The sequence below is a fragment of the Larus michahellis genome, chromosome 5 (assembly GCF_964199755.1).
Source record: "Larus michahellis chromosome 5, bLarMic1.1, whole genome shotgun sequence".
Classification (NCBI taxonomy): domain Eukaryota; kingdom Metazoa; phylum Chordata; class Aves; order Charadriiformes; family Laridae; genus Larus; species Larus michahellis.
The window spans coordinates 60,352,931-60,374,704 of NC_133900.1; the positions used below are offsets into that span (position 1 = coordinate 60,352,931).

The 21,774-nt window shown below is 40.1% G+C and overlaps 1 protein-coding gene across 1 annotated transcript; it reads right to left on the bottom strand.

The window, feature by feature from the left end:
* Nucleotides 1-227: 227 nt before the first annotated feature.
* Nucleotides 228-20,763, bottom strand: WDR1 (WD repeat domain 1). Its single transcript, XM_074587597.1, has 15 exons — nucleotides 20,306-20,763; nucleotides 19,949-20,070; nucleotides 15,922-16,012; nucleotides 12,766-12,913; nucleotides 11,181-11,361; nucleotides 9,251-9,328; nucleotides 8,442-8,522; nucleotides 8,090-8,323; nucleotides 7,175-7,262; nucleotides 5,786-5,942; nucleotides 4,989-5,076; nucleotides 3,865-3,975; nucleotides 3,201-3,374; nucleotides 1,929-2,073; nucleotides 228-1,633 (listed from the first exon to the last, which is right to left on the bottom strand). The coding sequence occupies exons 1-15, from the start codon at nucleotides 20,319-20,321 to the stop codon at nucleotides 1,524-1,526; spliced, it is 1,824 nt and encodes a 607-aa protein (XP_074443698.1). The 5' UTR covers nucleotides 20,322-20,763; the 3' UTR covers nucleotides 228-1,523.
* Nucleotides 20,764-21,774: the final 1,011 nt, after the last annotated feature.

Consider the following 21,774-nt stretch of genomic DNA (forward strand, 5'->3'; position numbering starts at 1 on the left):
AAATAGAGAGATGTAGTAAGCACAAAAACCCCATGATGCAAAATATTCTGCTTCTTAGATAAAATTTATGTCAACTGTTGTAATATATATGTTGGTTTGTATGACAGAAGATATCTGATCACCACTGCTAAAAAGAAATCAACATTTTTCTTTCTAAGTGGATGTTTCACCAAGCCTCTTTTGAACAGGCAATTTTTTTTTCAGCAATTGAGCAATGGTCCACAGTATGAGAAGCAGCAGAAGCGTTTTATTTGCTGTAGTGTCATTAGAAATATGATTGGTTAAAAAACAAAGCAAAACAAAAAACAACACACAAGTCCACACAGAAAGGAAAGCTTAATAAAAACCAAAAAGCACTGGAGGGGTGGTGGTGGTGGTTTCTCTTTCAGCAGAGAAAGTTTTTTTTAAAAAAAGGGTTCCAAAGTTCTGGACAGCAACAACTTCTTTTGGCCACTAGAGATGGTAACAAATCTTCCTACTACTTTGCATCAGAGTGTCCTCGTCCACCCTTGTTGGGCTGCTAGCTTCAAATCACTTAAGTGTGTTGCAGAGTGCGAGAAGGGAACTAAACACAAAATCATGATCTGTTCGCATTAGATAACAGCTTCCATGCAACCGTTCTGCACATGCAAAGGCATAAAACTCAGCAAACACTATCTTCTCAAAAACCACTTCAAGTCATAACAACGCTTCACTTTGTTTAATTCCTGTATTTTTGAAAAGGTGGCAGAAGTACTGCATTTTGTTAAAACAATAACATGCTTCTCCTCCTCCAAACAGAAAATATCTTTAATCTTTGAAACAGAATTTTTTTCTGACATTGAAATGACCAGACATTCTTAATTCATGAAAGTAACAAATGGGTTTCTGAAGCAAGAAGTTGCCACAACAATTATCTGTAAACATTATACCCACAACAGTAAGTACATCAAAACCCCACACTTCCACCTGAAAATAAACCACAAAGCTTTGACATGAAATACATAAAAAGTTTATTATGTATGTACCCCATTTTGTTATCTGGAGGAGAAAATCTGAGGCAACAGTTTGGTGCAGTACAGAGAAGCAAAGCAATATACAGTAGCTGCACACAGCTTGATTGGTTTCAGATCACAACTAAATACTCTTACTATGACCGTTAGTACAGAAATGTTCTGTAATTAGAAAAAATGAGAAGTATTACTCTCATGCTGTACAGTCTCATGTTTCTTGGTTAGAAAAGAACAACTGATTGAGTCTGAATCTTTCACACCTGAATCTTTCACACCAACTTGCTCAGCTGTTGCCTCTGGAATGTTCAGCACAAAGGTTAAGCTCCAGACATAATTTAAGTGCTTTTCATGTGCAAACTGTTACTGGCTAAAGCTTTCAAAGTACATTTAATTACAGATATGAACACCCTGTAAAGGTATGAGGATATGATAGCAGACCCAGAGGCCAATACAGATTCTTTAAGAGAAATGCTATGTTCCACTGCAGTAGTTCTAGTCCCTGATTAGGTCCTTCCAAAGAGAGGGCTTATTTCAATTGTAGGAGATAGACCACTCTTTGACAGAAGCATCATGGGATGTTGTTACCAGAGTATGTTCATCCAACCACGCCAAGCCGCTTACGTGATGTAGTCTGTGAGCATCTGTGTGGCAGTGCGAAATAACAGAAAAGAATTAGGAAGGCTAGGCTGACAAAATAACTTTATCACATATTCCAAATGTGATTTTCAACTGCATTAAATACCAGTAGCACATTTTAAAAGCGACTACAAAAAATAACAGAACAGAAGAGTTCTGGCTATTCTAGCTAGATAGAGATTAACATAGAGGCTGGGAACATTCAAAGCCTGCTTAACATTAGTTCTAGAAAACAGGTATTGTGTTGAATTTCAAGAACTACTAGCAACTTTCAAAAGTAAGATTTTGAAGGAAACATACCTGGTATCTTGACCCTGGTCTCTGGATCACTTACAGTCCAAACATATACCATCATGTCCATGCCTCCAGAAGCAAAGTGTTCATTGTCTGGTGACCAGGCAATACAAACAATTTTTGCATGGTGTCCATAAAAGACATTATGTTCCTATTTGAAAGTTAGAGATACAGTGTTATTTCATTAGTTTAAGACACTTTGGGAAATCGCTGGCTTTTAACGTGTAACATCACAATAAGTTACTGCAAGACTCCAGTGTACATCTCGGGTGAAGATGGATGCCCTAAACCAAGTGGTGGCTTCATTTTATGCTATTTATTTAAACACTTACCAAGCCAATAAAATCCAACCCTTTTGTAAAAAACGCTAAGACTTTTTCTGTGAAAGCTGGACCTGTAAAGTGCTTACGCAACAAGTCACTTCTTGCTTAGAGGTTTTTAAAATAACCTCACACGTGATCATAAAAGCAAAATTCTTTCAATTTTTACTGAGAAAATGGAATGTTTTTGTGGAATGCCATCCTGCATTTTTTACTTCAGTGTGGTTTCAGTCAAAGCTTAATAACTTTGCAGGCTGATACACATATTGACTGCTCAGCTGAAAAGCAGAAAAATCGCTCCTTTTCTGGTTCTTGGTTAAAAGACACTAGAGATGGAAGGATAAAGCAAGATGCCCTGTCCTAATGTATCCCTTTCATTGCTTAGTTCTTACCATGGAACTGTTATGCCACAGCCAGCAGAATTTTATTGCCAGGTCTGCCTTATTTACTTCATTAAGTTCTATCGTACTGCATGATTCTTATCAAATTGAGCCTGCACTCTTGTGCATTTACAAGATGCACACAAGTTCTGTAACAGGCATGCGTATGTTTTGTTGACTTTTTTTTTTCCTTTTAAAAAAACCCAACATGCTAGTGATTCAGACAGCCTGAATAAGGAACCTGCACACTTAGTAATCTTTTGTATTTAACTACTGCTAGCCCGTGGAAATGCAACCCCTCCCCCATTTAACTATGTTTCTTATTAGATGGGTTTGCCAGCCTGCGCTCTACATTTCCTCACCTATTCTTATGATCCGGAGGCTTCACATAGACTGCTGTGAAAAACACCACTAACTCAAAATACCAGGTAAACAGACAGTCACAGAAACACCGATTGTTAGATCACTGATGTATATTTAAGTCTCGCCAGCTACATTATATTCCACCATTATTTAGACATGAGATGCCAGTTAGTTTGTTTTTAAACAAACAAAACTCTTGAAACAACAATTCTTACCGCATAGCCATCAGCGACACTAAAGACAGTGACAACTTTGTTTGCATCACAGACTGCAAGAAAGGCACCATCGTGAGAATATGCCAGGTCAGTAACAGGACCTTTAGCTTCCAAAGACTTATCATCATTTTTCAAAGAGGTTCCTTGGATTGAATACAAACGGACATTCCCATCCTGCAAATTAGCAGTGAAGAAGGGGAGAAGGTACAAAAAAAAAAAAATATCACTTTACAATAGAAAGAGGAAGGCTTACTGAGTTTCTGGAACTTTCTGCATCAATTCTATCTTGTAGTGCTTACATTAAGAAATATAGTTTAAAGAACCTATCAGTTATGCTGTCTGTAATCCAATAAGTCTAGAATATAGATCTGATTTCTAGAATTTGCCTACTTTAAGCATACACTGGGTAAAACCAATCTGAATATTTAGAAACAGCAAATACAAGATAAAAAAAAATGAAACAGACATTAGGTTACAATGGTGGGAGAACCTGGAGAATGAATGCCCAGGATTACCAATTACGCATAGTTCACTTGTTACAACACTGTTGTTGTTACAAACTGCTGCCTACTACTTCTCAACACAACACACCTACTATTATTAAATGCTTCCGTTACCAGTTCCAGTGTTCAAAGTAGTACAGTTTCAGGAAGTGCAACCTTACCGCTCCTCCCACTGCTGCTGTACCTCCTCCAGGGTGGATGGCTACAGCTTCTGGCTCATAGCCAAGGTCATCAATTGCAAAACATTTTTTCTTATCTTTCATCAAGACAATCTGTAAATACAAAACCAGAAACTAAGACCCTTGTTCAAAAGTGCCTGATGCAAAACTATGACTAAGCCACATTGCTTAGTCATAAATACAAATCCACTCTGATTGCTCAGAAGTTTACTATATTCTGATCTTAAATGAATAGTTACATTCTTTAAAAAAAAAAAAATGAAAGAAATGCTGACATGCAGTGACGAGTACTTATGTGCTCTAAATTAGGCAGTGCAGGGCATGCTCTACTGCCTTCAGCTTTGCCTCATTTGGTTTAAGCATTAAAGAAACATGGGCAAAGGAGTATTTTTAGCAATGCTGTTCACTGTTAAGGGGAGGCAGGACCAAATTAGTAGCAAATTAATACTGCTATGTTAAATTATAAGGGGTATTTCCAATCCCGTTCTATTACTATGGACAATTGGAATTATAACTCACATGGAAAACAGCTTTGGACAACAGTATTGAAAATCCCAAGCATAAAACCAGCATCCATACAGAAGGCATAAGTCATTAGAAGTTAAGCATGCTTTGATACAAGGTAGACCTGCTACAATCTCTTTGGTTTTGTGTGATCTGACTATTACTGGCAAGCAAGCTAGAGCTACCTATGCTGCACAACACCATTAGTTAACTGACTAGTTGCAAAAAAAAAACTAGAAAAATGCAGGAGCAAGGCATCCTTTCCCCAAAATCATGTTACTGAACAGATCAGGCAAGAGCATGACTCAAGACCGGTGTAGCCTTCCAGCACAAAGTTGTATTGATAACAAGTTCAGATGCAGCCACATGAGGGACCATGTGAAATGTAAATCTATACATAAGACTGTCAAATTGGTACAGAATGCAAAGAGAGAAATCTATCAGTATCCAGCTTAATTATGTTCTGCGTAGCTCTTATTAGGAAATTCTGCAGATGTGCAAGGTGATCCTGCACTAAATAGATTTGTCAGAAACCACCATGTTACCATACACAGCATTATTAACAGAACAATTGTGTCAATAATACAAAAGTTAATACTTACTTGTCCAATGCATAGAACTACAGTATAACCACCAGGACCCACAGCTAAACATTTTGGTTGAACGTCCATTTTCACAGCATCCTGGCCACTGGAGAAAGGCGTGCCAACGTGGAGAAGGAGGAAGGACAAAGCAGAAAGAAAATTATTCCATGCTTATTCAAATAATCCCCCACTGATGATCAAGAATGCACATAGTTCATTTTTTTTTTTTTTTAAATAATCTGCAAAGTTTCCTTCTGTTAATGTTTAAAACATTTGCATCTTGATTAGGTAGTACACCTTCGAAGTGAAAGTCAGTGTTAGTACACTATAGTCTAATTTTTTTAAACTAACTAGGTGATCTTAATAGAGTCCTTAAAGTTTTTTGCGTCAATTGTGGTTTCCATGAAGAAATAGCTGTGTCCTACTCCTCCTAACCATATTTATCATCAATATTCCTGGATATTTAAGAATCATAAAACAGACACCCTTCCCATAGTACCCTAACTAAGCCACCCAATACAAGGCAGATGTCTATCTAGACTAGATGACCTTTAAAGGTCCCTTCCAACCCAACACATTCTATGATTCTATCTAACCTGTGGAAGGGACAAGACCAATTGAGAAGTCTGCGATGCATTTCTTTTTGTCACAGAAAAATGCAAGGTTGGTACAGCAATCATTTCTACAGTTTCCATGGTAACTTAAAACCTGAATAAATTGCAGCATAAAATTCTTTACCATATAAGTCAACAAAACTCTTGCTGCAAAATAATTAGGGCTGTAATACTACAATAAAAAGCAACGTTTTAACTGACCTGTAGTCCCTCTTGCTAAGGTTGGTATAGCGCACAGTGTCATCCATACTGCAGGTGACCAGCTGATCCATTTCATCTACTGCCATTCTAGAAACCTGGTTTGTATGGCCTTTCCCAGAAAAGCCATCGTTCTCTCCAGTTTCAGAATCCCAGTAATGTGCATAACAGAATTAAGGAACATTTGAAGACACTGGTGCAGTCAGATACAGCATCATAAAAAGTTAAATAACTGACAGAATAGCTAAGGTTAAAAGGGATCTCTTGAGACTGTTTAGTCCAACCTGCTGCTCAAATCAGTGTCAGCTACAACAGGCTGCCCATTCTGTGGCGTTTTGAGTATCTCCAGGGATGGAGACTCTACAAGCTCCCTGGACAACGTGCACCAGGGTTCAAACAACCTCACATCCTCCAAATATTTATTAAATGAACCTCTGATGTTCTGTAATGAGCTAAATGACCTACCACAAACAGTAGCAAACACTAGAACAATTAGCATTAGGTCTGAGAATAGGAAATAGTTTTTAAAGAACTCTAAGTAGAAGTCATGCAACGTTGGCTTTCCCTGATGTTATATGTTAACATCAGTTTGAATTATTAACACCATACTACAGGTTTGTAAAGAAACAAATCCTATATTTATAACTGTTTATGACAATATGATTTTAATGCATCACAGCAAGCAGGATGAAGGACTGATTTATAAGCTTCAGCACACCGAAGAAAAGCCAACGGTCTTCTAGCTGAACACATCCCAACCTCACCCTTTAACATGCCTTTCCGGAACCAGGCTGCATTCCCAGTGTTTTGCTCCAGAAACCAACAGGACTGAAATAGAGTCTCAAGAGAAGTACAAGTTCTCTTCAGTAGTGAGAAAGTCTGATGACATTTGGGATACCAAATAAAGAACACAATGTGTCACAGAACTTCAAAAACACACTTTAAAAACACAACTGTAAAGATAAATGCATGTTAATAGGTCAGAGACAAGCCAACAGGAGTTTATCTTTCTTGTCCTGAACATGTGAAAAACAAGATACATGACTTTCAGCACCCACTAAAAACTATCTACCTAGTGCATGTACAGCAATGTGCATGTACAGCAACACATATTCTGCATATATGACACAATATGTGAAAAGCTACAAGAGGCTAACAATCTATCTACCGCAAAGAAGAGACAACTGAAAAATAAGAATTGGTTTATCAGTATAAAAGGCAAGTTAAGGGAAAGCAAAATAAACTTCTTCACACATAAAATATTCACTTGTGTCCAATAAACATAAGTTTTTGCGTGTTTGGATGTGGCAAAGCTTTTTTTTTTTCCTTCCTCCTAATGATCTCTCTCAGACTATAAGGCTAAAACAAATACCTCTATCATTCAAAGGATATTAATATGACCATCATTACTTCCAGAGTAAATATAGGACTTTCCACCGTTTTTATGCACTGTAAGACACTGAATTGATTTACTATGACCCTGTGAATGGGAGACAAATAATAATTATTGATGGGCAATTTTTCATCTTAACACATACATAAATCAAACTTCTTTGAGAATAATTATAGGTTATTCAGAAAATAACATCACTTTATTCACAAGCATTAAAAGTCACACAGAATACAAATCACTAATTAATGGTGCAGTCATTTAACTGTTGCAGCATTGCTATTTCCTCGTACTGCTCCCTGAAGAGAGGGAAAAGGCACCGTGAATATCCTTATTAGCCTGCTGGGCCAAAACACTTTCATGGCCTTTTCATCAACAAAGTTTGCATTTTGGGCACTTTATGATTCAGGGAAGAGGACTAAATATGGTCATGTACCCACACTGACTGCCAGAATTACAGTAGCAATAGCAAGAATCTGGGACGCCCGTTTCTAGTTCATGTAAAAATGTAAGTTCCCGTGAGAGTGCTGTGTCAGCGAACTCTTTAATTCCTAAAATTAAAGCTCAATTGCACAGTAACCCTAGTCACCTTGTTCACAATACATTAGGCTCCGGTAGAAGGAGACATCACTGGCAGTTTTCTATCTATGCTGTATTTCTTTTCTCATCTCAAGAATGCTAACAAGCTGCTATGAAAGATAAGTTGATGACCTTAACTGAAATCAAAATCAGTCTGCGTATTTGCACAGAGCACAGTATCACACATGTAACGTTTTAACTTCTTGATTCATGTGACTTGCAATATCTGGTAATGCTAATTGAACCCTATTTTTCAATAGTTACTATTCCATCTAGACAGCTTCAATCACTGAGTTATTTATTGCATAAACTAGAGCAACAACAGAAGTTTAACCTACCTTTATGACACGTAAAGGCTTATTTGGATTGTTCTTGTCCAAATAATTGATATAGCCAGACAGGGAGATAGTCAGTAAATGGTCTTTCTGCCACAAGCAACCCAGCTGCTGATCCAACACATTTGATCCCATGTTAAAAGTATTGACAATAGAATTAGCACCAACATCCCAGATTTTAGCAGTTTTATCTCCAGAAGCAGAAAGCAACTGACTACTGTCAGGGCTCCAACTAATCTGTAAAAACAAATGTCACCACAAGATAGTAAATGCATTTATTATTGCAAGACTTCACAGTTCATGAACTCGGTAATGAAATACTACGGACCATTTGCACAAATGAAGTGATACTTACAGCATAAATACCTCCATCGTGAGCTTTGCCTCCACCAAGAGCACACACTTTCTCTCCAGTCTTGCCATCATAGACAAAAATCTTAAGAGATCAGAGAGACACATAACTTAAAGGGAAAAGTAGTAGCTGAAACAAAAAAACAACTCTTTTTTTTTCTGAAACCCTTGCACTGCACAGATCATTTTTTTGTTAGGTGGCATGCTTGCAGGCTTATAAACCACTAGATTTTTGAAGAAGCAGCACAAGTATTCCTGCATTTAAGACTAAACAACTGACAATTGTAAATAATCACAGTAAGCCACTCTGTACATTGGATCCTGACATTTGAAATTCTGGAAGACGTTACACTTTTGACTCCTGCTGGGATGGCAGCTGCTTAGCACTACAGTCATGGGAATCTGCCTTCTTAGAAGGAGGAGCTACCTATGGTAACAGCATCATTGTGAAACCCGCCCTTATCAGTAGATAACAGGGAGCTGGGTTGCTACCTGTGAGTTTACTATTTCAGCCAGACTTCTCAGGATCATAACAAGGACATAAGTATTCCAGAAGTCTAGTATGTTCCTACAAAAATAACCTATGAGAGAAGTAATATGCTAGGGAGATGGAATGGGGAAAAACGTTGAGTGACAATAGTCCGGCTGACATCAGTTGTTACAGCTTTATAGGAGGATACTTAAAAGTTTAAGCCAATCATTTCTTGGCATGAAAAAAGGAAGCAACATGGATTTTACGATACTAATCCTATTCCCAAAACGCACAAGAAAAATCTCGTGCTATAATCACTACAAGAGTTCCTTGTTTTTTACCTGGCCATCTGCACTAGCTGTAGCAAATCTGTTCCCATCAGGAGAAAACCTCACACAGTTCACAAACCGTGTATGGTCCTGTAGGAAAAAAAGTAAGAGTCAGCACAAGAAGATAATCCAGTAACAAACAAGTTCTCTCAGATGCGAGCCGTAAGTTAGCTGTGTAGGAGATGCCTGCTGTAGAGAATTGCTACGGAGCAAGTCTAGCCTCTATCTAAAGAGGATCATGAGGATCAAGAACAGTCCAGGGCACAAACTGTGACATCGATACTGATGTAGTTCAAACAACTTAGCACAATACCAAGTGAATGAGTACCCAGTTTCAGGGATAGGTAGTTAAAAAACCTCAGCTGCAGCCTAGATACAAACATGGGATTCTTCCCCTCTGGGCACTAAACTCTTCTGCAACATTCTCCAGATTTTGACTCTTGCTTCATTGTGCCAGTAAGTTTTATACACAGAAGACGGATAAAGTACTCTTATTGTAAAAAAGACAGCCATGAAGAATAAATTATTATTTTACTCCATTACTCCTATTATTTTTATTCCATTTCTGTGAGACTGCATTAGTGGTAGCTCTGGGAAGTAACCAGGGAAGACTGATGTATGGTCCCCAAATAGACTATTTACAAGTAGGAGACTATTCAGACCATGCTAACTAGAAAACACGCGTTAAATAGAGAAGCACCACAATGAGGCCATAGCTCCCATGCAAAGAGATTTGGGAGACTATTTTTAGTATTATGAAAGGCGGGTTCTAACCTAGTTTCTTTAACTATTGGATTTTTTTTCCTGATGACACCTCAAAGCTCTAATCTAAACCATTAACAGCCTGTACCACAACCCCATATATCAACTCAAATATCACTTCAAAAGGAAGACTGCATCTTAGACAAGTCTAAGCAGCACTGGTTAGCAATTCAGACTTCAGAGTTCCAAAAGAAGCAGCTTAGCAAAATGCAAGTATCAACTTAAGTTCAGAAATATATTAGGCAACTACATCATTTCATTGGATTGCAGAGCTCAAAACAATTCCTTTTCTAGAACTGAAATGGAGTCCTTACTAAAGTCAGCGTACAAAGACTACTCAAGGCACATACTTAAGAAAATAAAAAGGACTACTACTGTGTTTTTAAAAATAAAATAAGAACCAAACATTTTGGGTGTACTACTGCAGTAACATCCAGTATCTCTGCAATAATTTTTTTGAGGTAACAGACATGTCTTTTGCCATCAGACACAGCTGCAGAAGCTTTTGTCTTTTTTGTTTTCTTTGGCCTCAAGTAACAATGTCTCAAATGTGGTAGTTCCAGGCTTTGTTTCATTTACATGAGATTTTAACTAGTAGAATAAGAAACGAAAAGTGAAAAGGAATGTAGAAACAGAAAACTGACCACAGAAGTTACACGCCCATTCCTTGTTGTAGAAATCAGTTATGCCTTCAAACATCTACATTCACCCTTTCTAAGCTGCCCTGGGATTTCAGATTTGAGCACTCTTAAGCAGATTGAAAAATTCCATTCACACCACCACATTTCTTGAACCAAGCACCTCGGAGAGCATTAAGAAATTCTATGCATGTCTGCAATGGGAAGCAGAGCTCAGAAAGCACCAACAGGGACGGTGAAGCACCCTAATCCTACTTAGAAGACAATGAAGAGCCCCCCGCCCCCCCCCAAAAAATACTGGAAAAAGGCTTCAGGTTTTCTTCCTAACCAACCATTTATTTCTGTTTTCTTCGCCTAAGACAAGCCTTCAGTTACCCTCATACATGGGTTTAAGAAAGCCGCTTGACACCAACTATGCCTCAAATAGGGAGCAAAGAACTTTTGTTGTAACAGCTAGTTGTGAGAACTGCAAACTTGTTGGAAAGCCTTTAGTCAACTTGCTGCACAGACAAACAGAGCCACATCTAAAAACTTAAACTCACACTTATTGTAAACTTGAACTTGAACGGCGGTCCCTCAAAGAAAGCAGCACAGTTGTCATCGCTGCCAGTTGCCAGACGATATGGCCTTGTTTGTTTAATGTCCACACTATTGATGACTTTGTTGTGCCCAGTAATCTCGCCAACAGAAGAACCACTATCCCACAGGAACACTGCTCCGAACCTAGTTAGAAAAGCACACAATAACTACAATTCATACAAGTTACATGTAGATTAACTCTTTGAGCATCTGCAAACGCAGATTTGAGTGCACTCAAAGAAAAGAAATTAGGTCATCTCGTTAATCTCATGCAAGCGCATCATAGCTCCCTGAAGGCTATTTGAGATCTTGCTGGAGAGACAATCTAATCTTCAATAAGAGACATTTGCTGAAGGGGACAGGCAAGCAAATTTTACATATAAAGCTTCTAAAATTCAGAGATTCAAAAGATAATCTTCAGTAACTCTGTCGGTTTATAAAAGAAAGCAGTAAATTATTCCGTCTGCCCAGTCACTACAAAGAGTGCAGAAAGCTAGGATAACAATGATATTGGATCATTTATCTGATTGTTTAGCTTAGACTGGGTACCATCACTTTTACAGCTATTATTACTTAAAGGTTTAAGGAAGAGTTATAATAGCATTTTTGTTAGTTCTTACTTTAAATCACCTAAAAAAAAAAAATTGGTATAATCAATACAGTGGTATTAAACTGCCAGAGTATTGCTATTAAAAAGGGGTTCTATAGAATCACTTCAGCAAAATTCTAGACTGAAAGCGCACCCACCTAACAGGAAACTGGCAATGTTTTTGAAGTAGGAGAACCAATTTACATAGTATCTACCCAGGGGCGGCTGGGGGGAGCGACGGATAACAAAGACTCTCAAGTATCAGGACACAGTACATGATGGTGATTAAAAAATGGTCCGGGGGATCAGGACCACACTATGTTTTTCATACCTTTAGGCATAAGGATACCTGGTCTAGACTACGCCTTAAAGATCTATCAGTCTTTAAACATTAAGGAAAAGACACAAACCTGACTGTAACGGGCACTTCATTTAGTCAGATAAGGACAACTGGTCGTTATTTTCTTTTAATTACCATAATAAGGCCTAAAAATATGGGCATGTTGCTGAGGGAGAAAATTCAGATACAATTTTTTCTTATTTTTTTTTTTTACTCTTAGTCAATCACTTCCTTTCAATTTGGGAAGGGTGAAAGAAGAGGGAGAATTGTCTTGTGGTTCTCCCTTCCTACTCTATCAAAACTAGACACAAAAAAAAAAATCCACTAAAAGGTATACTGAACAGCTATCACTGAATCTAAAAAACAAACAAGACCTACACAATTTTTAAACTGAGCAATTCTAACAGAACCGTATCTTCCAAGTAGGTTTACAGCTGTCAAATACTGCACAAAGAATTCTGCTACAGAACAGCAAAACTTGAAGTCTAAAGAGGGAACAAGTCATGATTTTCTTCCCTGAAGAATTAAAAGCTTTCTGCACAGAACCTGCTTTGTTAGAATACAGAGATTTACAGTATATGCATGTATGTATACATACACACACAAAAGAACTACTCACTTTTCCCTTCCTTCTCCAACCACAGCAATTCTCTTGCTGTCTTCAGTCCAGGCAAGGTCCTTTATTTTTCCTGCAAATGGCTGATACTCATACTTCAGTAGGTGTTCCTTCTGTGTAGTATCCCAGATTCTTAGCTTTCCAGAGACATCTGCCACAATAAAATAGAATATAACTATTGTTGTTCCAGTATGACTCAGTCACATGACTCAGCAATCTGCCAGGATACAGATTTTCAGCTACACCGAACACTTGTAGTAGGGACCTATTATCTTACCCTATTACAATTACTACAAATCACTTGATTTAAGAGTGCTGAAGACTACATTTGTTTCACTGAATTACGTTTTTAATTAGATATTAAGGTTCAAGACATGTAGTAATAAATATAACACACAGAGACAACTTTTGCAAACAGACACGTGAAAAATTGCAGAGTAAGAGGGTAGGAACTGTTAGCAACCAGTATGTGTTAAGTACCTGTGTTACACCCCCATCCGCCCCCCCCAAATCTGCCCCCCACCTCAGCAGCTACAAGATAGCTTACACACACTTCATAGTGAAGTGAGCCACCCTACGCCTACAATAAGAGAGCAATCTGGTGAACAGTGGCTGATGCACTAGAACTCATACCTCGGCTTCTTTGTACCTTCAAAGCAAACCCGTTTTGCATACAAATACCAGGTATATGTAAACATACAAAGAGACTTCTGCCCACAGAACTCGATTCACACGCACGCATCGGCGTACTGTTTCTATACAGATGCATGCACACACTTAATAGTGTGTGTGGATAGCTGCACTATCTGGATTACTACAAAGGAATACAACAGAATATTCAAAAATTGTAATGTTACAAGCAGCAGACGTGGCACAGGTCATAACAATTTAAGACTTAATATAACGAAGGCTTCCATGTTCACTGTTTCTTCCCAGTATTACACAGCCCTAGAGCTTGCTTCTATTCAGAGCAATTACTGTGGTGCAGCATTGTAACCAGAAGAATTGTTCTATATGGAGACGGGTTTACACATCTCTAATGAAATCCACACGTCAAATTCTGTGTATATCGGACCCTTCATAAAATTCGCTGTTTTAGAATAAACTACGTGCTAACATATATACCTTTCACCTCAGCAGAACGTTTCTGAGTTCTGTTCACCATTTACTGGTGCATCTTTACAGTGCAATTTGAACGTACAGCAACCCTGTATCTTTGGGACCTGGTCATGGACTCATCTTCTCTACTTCTGCTAAAAGGAGACATGAAGAACCCTCCATTTTACAGGGAGAATTTGTTATTGAAGCGGAATTTTAATGCAGACTTCAAAAATCTAATTATTTGCTCCACCTATTAATAGATAGGACACAAATAGCTTTAACTTTGTGGTACCTCCCATTACTCCATCTGTTATGACTGCAGTAAGAGGAACTACCGTAAAAGCCACAAAGCATATTGCTGAAGGTCTGGCTCATCAAGCACATGAAGTATTAATGCAGGTTGCATAGCTAATGCAGATTTATAGATAGAGAAAGGAATCTTACATGTTATACTTAGAAACAGCTTAAAGAGCGTGCTACTATCTTCAGACCCCATGCTCAGCAGTATCATGAAACTATTTATAAACGACATACAGAAGATACTTTTTAAGGGGAAATATTGCAGCCAAAACTAATTTATGACAGACAACTTCTGAAAAAAAGTCAACTGAATACTCCCCTAGGAGCAAGAAGCTTCCTTAAGCTAATTGTTAATTAAAAACTTTTTCACAGATCAGGCTATGTATATATTAGTGTTCTTTCACAGAGGACTGAATATCTACAAGGCTACAAGAACAAAATAGATGGTTATTCTGAGGTTTATGTATAGCACAAACTTAGAGCACCAAGTCTGTAGAATAAAGAACGCAAACTGGATTTTAAGAAGGTATTCAATTTGACATATGGTCCACACACAAGAACGAGCCAAGAAAATCCTGGCTCTGGTTCCCTTCAGACAGGGAGGCGGGGGGGGGGGAAGGAAAAAAAAAAAAAAAAAAAGGCTATGCTTTCAGTGTTCTTAAAGGTTCTCCAGTATTCAAAAGATAGATATTCTAATCCAGCTTTCTGATATGCAGGAATCCAAGGATAGAACATTTTAAAAATTATTGTTCCCTTTAAATTGCTGAGAGAGAAATTCCCGTTCTACTAAGACCTTTGCATAAGTCCCTTTCTAAGGAGCTCATATTCAGAATGTTTTATTTTCAGATATATTGCTTAAAGTATTTCTGTATTTGGGCACATTACTTGCTTCTGAAGCGTTTCTAATTGACAATGGCAAGCAGATTTACACAAAAAAAATTCCACAGATTAAATGCAAATATTTTTAAGAAATGGAAGTTATAGTATTGTATTTATCAATATTCTTCAACTGTATACCAATCCTCCCTCACAAAAAACCCGATCAATTATTTGAAGAAAGCTTCTATTAAAAAGGGCTTGTTTAGTTCTTTTTAAGTCATCAAAACTGCAGACGTTTCCACTAACAACCCAGCAAATTCATGCTGTAGAAATTCGCATTACCCATTCTCAGACTATTGACTCACACAAATTACACGGAAACTGAGGATCAGCCTCTTTGCCTGCTAACCTACCAAGGAAAGCTTTTTTAATTCAGGTTACAAACGTAAGAAAAGTCATGCCAAGCCTTGCCAAGCTTGGTCAGGAGAAAGGAGTATATGCTCTTCTAGAATCCCTCCCCTGCCCCCAAAGTATCAAAGTTTATTAACAAAGAGAAACAATAGTCCTATATTTCAGAAATAACTTTTCATTCTGTTGCATGTACACAAGTATTCATTACAGTAAGATTTGTTCTCTTTAACACTTCACACTAAGTATTTAAAGTTCATTTCCAGGTTCTTTTTGATTTAAATAATAAAATTTAAAAAGACCAAGCATGTCACTGAACTCGCTGCTTTAAAAAGAGGTTAGAGTAACAACTACAGAAACCATTCCTCCCTCAGGCATGCATACGTAATTCCACTGAAGCACGTCACATTGACTATGTATATTCTGCACATGAATGTGAAGCATTACTATTCTGTTTTGCCAGTAAGTTTTGCATCAAACACTAACAGCTCTGTCCACATATCTCATGCAGCACGCGTAGTGATACTTTACCTCCAGATGCTATGTAGAATCCACTGGGAGCGTACTTGGCAACTACAACCTGATGGGCATGCTCAGTGTAGATGTCAGCAATTGCAGGATTCTAGTTTAAAGGGAAAAAAAGAGTTACTAAGTTGTATTTCCTGGTTTTCAAAAGAATAATATCAGACCTTCAAAGATAAAATTCAGGATTTCTCCCTATACTCCTTCTCTCACACCCTTCCTTCCAGCTTAAATTGAGCTATTGTATAAAACTGAGAAGTGCAGTACACATCGCAGAACACTGCTGTCCAGTGCAACTAAAACACACTAATTTGTAACAACTGACACAATTTAAGTATTTCCTCTAATAGCCAGGACCGGTGTGACCCTTTCCTCTCCAATACCCACTGAAAGATTGAAAAACACTCTCCAAAATAACGGGCCAAGCACTGAACTTGCTTTTTATGTGGCAGGCTCAGGTAAGGCAGTTACCCATGCAGAATACTAAACACAAGCTGTGCTTTGCAGCACACATCCAAAAGTTCTCCTATAGCTGAGTGTGAAAATTAAGCATACTGTTAACCATATTGCATGGCTGTTAATCATCATCATGTACTCAAGATCACTCAAAAATCAATGAGGTGTGCAAGGCTTGCTGTTTCTTGCCAATTGCAAACTGGTTAAAAAGCTAGTAGACTGGCATGGGAGAAGTTTTCCCTAGTATCAAGAGTTGTACCAGCATTCTGAAAGAAATTCACTGACACTCCATCAGAACTCTATCTCTTTAGTCTTAAACATGTTTTCCGATGCGTCAGGTTGTACAGCAGGACTGACTCAGTGTCTCAGCAGATCAGCAGTGTTACACTACAGAGATGCCACACAAATCAAAAAAGGATGACATCATGGCAAAATCTGCTCTCAAATTAACTGTATAAAAAAGCCGTTCTGCACATCTTCCAAATATAGTGCATATATGCTACAACAGTAATACACTATTCCTTAGAAATTTTTTTCCTACCAGCTCACAGGTTATCTTCCAGCTCCAGAAACTTGATTAATATCAAGTCAAAAGTCCATTTCAGCTGCTATAATTAATACAGATTTATTCAACCAAACCAGAAAACCACCTGATGTTATGGCATGACTCAGCCATCCAATCAGGAAAAACTAAAACACCTGCTCTGTGTTAGAAAGCAGACAGTCTCCTGCTTGCAAGAGTTCTTTCTAGCTGTTGCAGTACTGTTACATCTCAGGAGACAGAATACAGCGTACTCATGCAAGAAGCAGCTCTTTTTCATTCCTGCTTTTACATGCTGCTTTAATGCATTGTAGCCCTACTTAAGTCACAATCATCTGCATTTACAGCATCCACATGTCAGTCTCCATTTTGTGTGCAACAGGATTTTATCAAAGCACGACAAGATAACATTCTCCCCATGCTATAGCTGCATCACCTACAAGTTCAGGGAGCTCAAACACCCCCCCCCACCTTTGTTAGTAATGGCATACATAAGCAGTTGCTATTTTACAGCAAGAATCTCCAAGAGGAAGCTAAGATGAGAGACTGGACGTAACAAACTGACTTAAGGGGTTAAATGAAGACAGACTCCCAAATTTAAGATATGGTAAATAGGTTCAGAAAACCAGGTAATAAGTCAGAGCTGTCAAATTAAATGCTGTATATTTGAAAACATTATTTCTCCTTGTAAAGTCAGCTTTCTAACTTGTACGTCTTTCCTATCAAAACCTAAAAAAACCCACACTTCTAAAAAGAGATTTTAGGATAAGATTATAGTGTTAGCTGGGACAAATGCAGTACCTAATACTGGATTCAACAAGAAGAGTGAGCTTATGTGGCTGATTTCAAACACTGAAACCAGAGCCACATATGAAAGTGAGCAGTTTAAGTTCCAAGCTTCAAAGTAGGCTTAGACCCATGAAGACAATAAAACATTAATAAGGTATGAAACCTTACAAATATCACTAGTCCTTCTCACAGCACTTTTCCAACACCGTTCCAGGACTCTTTCTTATTAAATGAAGTCTCCATCTCATGCTCAAAGATCAAGCATTAACCCTGAACACTATATTCACCACCACTGATCAGCTAATACTAGATAGCTTCAGACATAAGAGAATGGTGATCACTGCATTTTGATGACCTGTTGCTGTGCCTTTTTTTTTTTTTTTAATTCAGAGCACAACCAGCCCACTGGAGAACTATTCATGGAGGGATTACACACAGACCTCCCAGTATTTCATTTGGTTGTTGCAAACATACAGGCTTCCATATTTTTCAGAGAAGGCATGGCTCAACTAAGAGTGGACACAGTTTCATGCTGCGTAATAAACAAACACCAACATTCTCAAACACAAAAGCCATAGCACAGGCTTTGGTCAGTTTTTGTGTCACTGCTACAATACATTCTGTAGTTGTCTGCAGCGTGTCACCTGTCAATTATTAACAGTAGCAGACTCTCCTTGCCAGTTAGGTAAGTTTGCGTATCGGCATGAATTACATCCCATAAAACTGAAGGATTTATGACTTCCATTCTCAATTTCCCTTGAGAGTTTAAACAGTCTAAATCTGAATTCCCACAATCCCACCTCGCCTGTACTCAGACCTTGCCACACGCTCTACATTCTGGCTCATGCTGGGACTGAACATTTGCACTGGACGAATCTTCAGTGAGCTGATTCAGGAAGATAAAAGCAAATGGTTTTCTTCCAATTTAACCCTCAAAATAGGGTCAGCTGAGCACTAATGACAGTGCAAGGGAGGAGGTCACAATCCATAACTTGGGCAAAAACTGTAATGTAAGCAGAGTGGCTTTTCTCTCTTCTCTCATCATGCTGTGTGCCATTACAGTGTTTAACTGGGGCTTCTGGTTTCAGAAAATTGAACTTTTCTTGATACCAAGAATGAAATACTATTACAACAACACTATACTGAGACATTGAAACCAGAGCGTAAACTCATTTGTTTTTAAATGGATGAATGTAAACTGATATCAAACTAGAAATTTGCAGAGAATTAAATTATTAGTAGCATTTCTGTATTACAGTATGACAATGAAGAAATGTCTGAATACAGTGGAGGTGATGAGATAAATCAGGAAAATAGCTCATAAAAATTCAGTTTACAAAGGTGATTTACAGAAGCATCCATAAGCAAATCCATTGTTTTGGAGACCTAAAAATTCCACAGAGGTATGACCTGCCCCCCTGCAGGCCAAATCTGCACTAAGAAAGGAAAGGAAATCTAGGGGAGAATTTGATTTTCTGGAGAACAAGCATTTACTTTGGCGAAAAGTATTTTCTGAAAACCAGTAGCAAAAGAGTAGCCTAGACATGCAATGCTTCCTCCATACTTCTCAAAGGGATGCCATCTTTGAAAAGGAATCATTTTAATAACTCGCTTAACGTTCCTCTAGTCATCACCACATAAGAAAAACAACTCAAACCTCCGCATCACTGAAAACATTAACTGGGGCATTCTAATATTTAATCGATGAGTAAAGTTCCCCACGACCAGGGCTGAGAACTCAACACGCAGCCAGCTTGCCTCGGAGCCAAGCAACTGACAACTGTTTTGATTCCTAGAGTGCAGGGGGGGATGAAAATGAAGGTACAGACTAATGCATTTAAAGATAGGTATCTGCAAGTATTTGCATGCTTCTCTTACAAGCTAAGGGCCCAATACAGAAAATAGGGAAGTTCATTTATTAGGCAAACACAACACAACTTCATAGCAGTGATACTTAAGAAGATAAACAGGGCCAACCAGAATATACCAGTCTCTCGTCTAGAAATCCTGCACAAGGAGAGAGAGAGACACAACTGCACATTTCCCTGAGATTTTCTACAGGTTTTTACAGTGGCTGCCCATGGTTTTACGCCTGAGTCATGCACCCGGCTTATTCCCCTGCTGCTGATGGCAGATCTGCGACCTCAATTGCAATCACCGAGCGCGAACTGCAGGAAGAGGGGCTGGGAAACAACACGAAACTTAGCGAAAGCTCTGCGCTACGAAACAAAATGAATCAGGGTACATTACATCAATGTTTCTGATGACGACGCATTTCCCGTTGGTATAGAGAAAATTGTTGCCCTTCGGATCGCCTCCGATAATTTTGGAAACGCCTCGTTCAACCTGCGGGAGGCTGGCGAACACTTTTTCTAGGGGGGGGGGAAGGAGAAAAGGGGGAGGGAAAGGAGGAAAAAAAAATATAATGAAGAAATAAGGCGTTTTATTTCTCCCCGTTAGCGGACGCCGCCGGAGGCGCGGTCACTTGTTGCTGTCAGCGGGCTGTGAGGAACCGCCGGCTCCGCGCCGGCTCCCGGAGGGCCGCCCGGCCTCCCCCCCGCCCGGTCCCCCCGCCGCCCCGTCCTCCCCGCCGCTCCCCGGGCTTACTGATCTCGTACGGCATCTTCGCCCACTTGTTACTGCGGCGGGGGGGAAGGAAGGGCCGGCAAGGGCGGCAAGGGCAGCCCGGCGCAGCGCAGGCGGACCCAACCGGTCTCGGCCTCTACCTCTCCCGCCGCCGCCTCAGCCCCGCGGCGCGAACCAGGAAGCGCCGGCGCGTCCCGCCGCTCTCCCCTGCCTTTGACCATATATAGTCAACTCTGCTCGCCCGCCGCCGCGCCGCTCCCCGCCAGCCCGCGCCCCGCTGCCCTCCCCCGGAAATGCCGTCGAGCTCGGACGGGCCCGGCGGGGGCTGCGCTGGGGCGGTGGCAGCAGCAGCCGGCCCCGCCCCGGCAGGCGGTGGAGGCGGGAGGGAGGGAGGGAGGGAGGGAAGGAAGGAAGGAGGCAGGCCGGGCGAGGGGGGGCCGCGGCAGGCGCCACACGGCGGCTCTGCCCGGCCTCGGGGTGGGCGCCGCCGGGGCGGACTGCGCTTGCGCAGGATCCCCCGCCCCAGGGATCCGCGGGGGCGGCGCATGCGCGGGAGCGGCGGCGGGGGGGACACTCTGTGGGGAGGGTCCACGGCGTTATTATAGCGGAGTGGAGCGGGAGTGGGAGCTGTGAGGGGAGGTGAATTCGTCCTGATCCCCAAGGAAGGGGAGAGAAGGAGGCCTAGGGGCGCCTGCGGCTGTGTGGGGGACACAGGCCGGGGGGAGCTCCACCGCCCCCCTTGCCCTGTTACCGTCTTCCCGCCCTTCTGTCGTCGTGTGGTGAGGGGCTGCGGGGCAGCTCCGGCCCTCCTCACTTGCAGGCAGCAGCACTGCTTGACTCCCACGGCATCACTCAACATAACTAAAATAAACTGAACTGGGGGAAATTTGTGCCAGTGATGGCTGTTGTGGGGTGTGCCTTAAGGTACTGTGGGAACGGGCCTTTAGTTTTGCTTGGGAGCCATCCTACTTGTTAGTAGACAGAGTTTGCTGTAGGGAGACATATATATCCATAGATATATATACCTGGATATAATGTCCCGCAATAGAGGCTATGCAGGCCTGCTGGTCCTTGATTTCCTCCTTGTATAGAGGTCTTGGGAAGGCCCTTCCTGCCTGCAGTCAGCGTTTCCTTGACCATGGGTCTTAACCTCATCCCTTAAGCATTTGTGATTGTAATTACTAATGTCTGGGGCATATTCCCATAGTTTTAATGCCACTCAACTCCAGATACTGCTGAGGTGCTTTACAAACTGCGTGTTTATCTCAGAGATGTGCCCAGAGGCCAAGTTGGATGTCTGCTTAAATTAACGTGGACAGCAAGCTGGAAGGAGAACCACATACCATCCTTCACTTCTCCTATTAACTTTGGATAAATTGTATTTTTCTCTCCTTCCAATGCTATTAATATAGATCATAAGTATACCATAGTTCTACAGCAAGACAAAGCATTTATATCTAATTGTCAGAAACTCCTGAAACGGGTGCTGG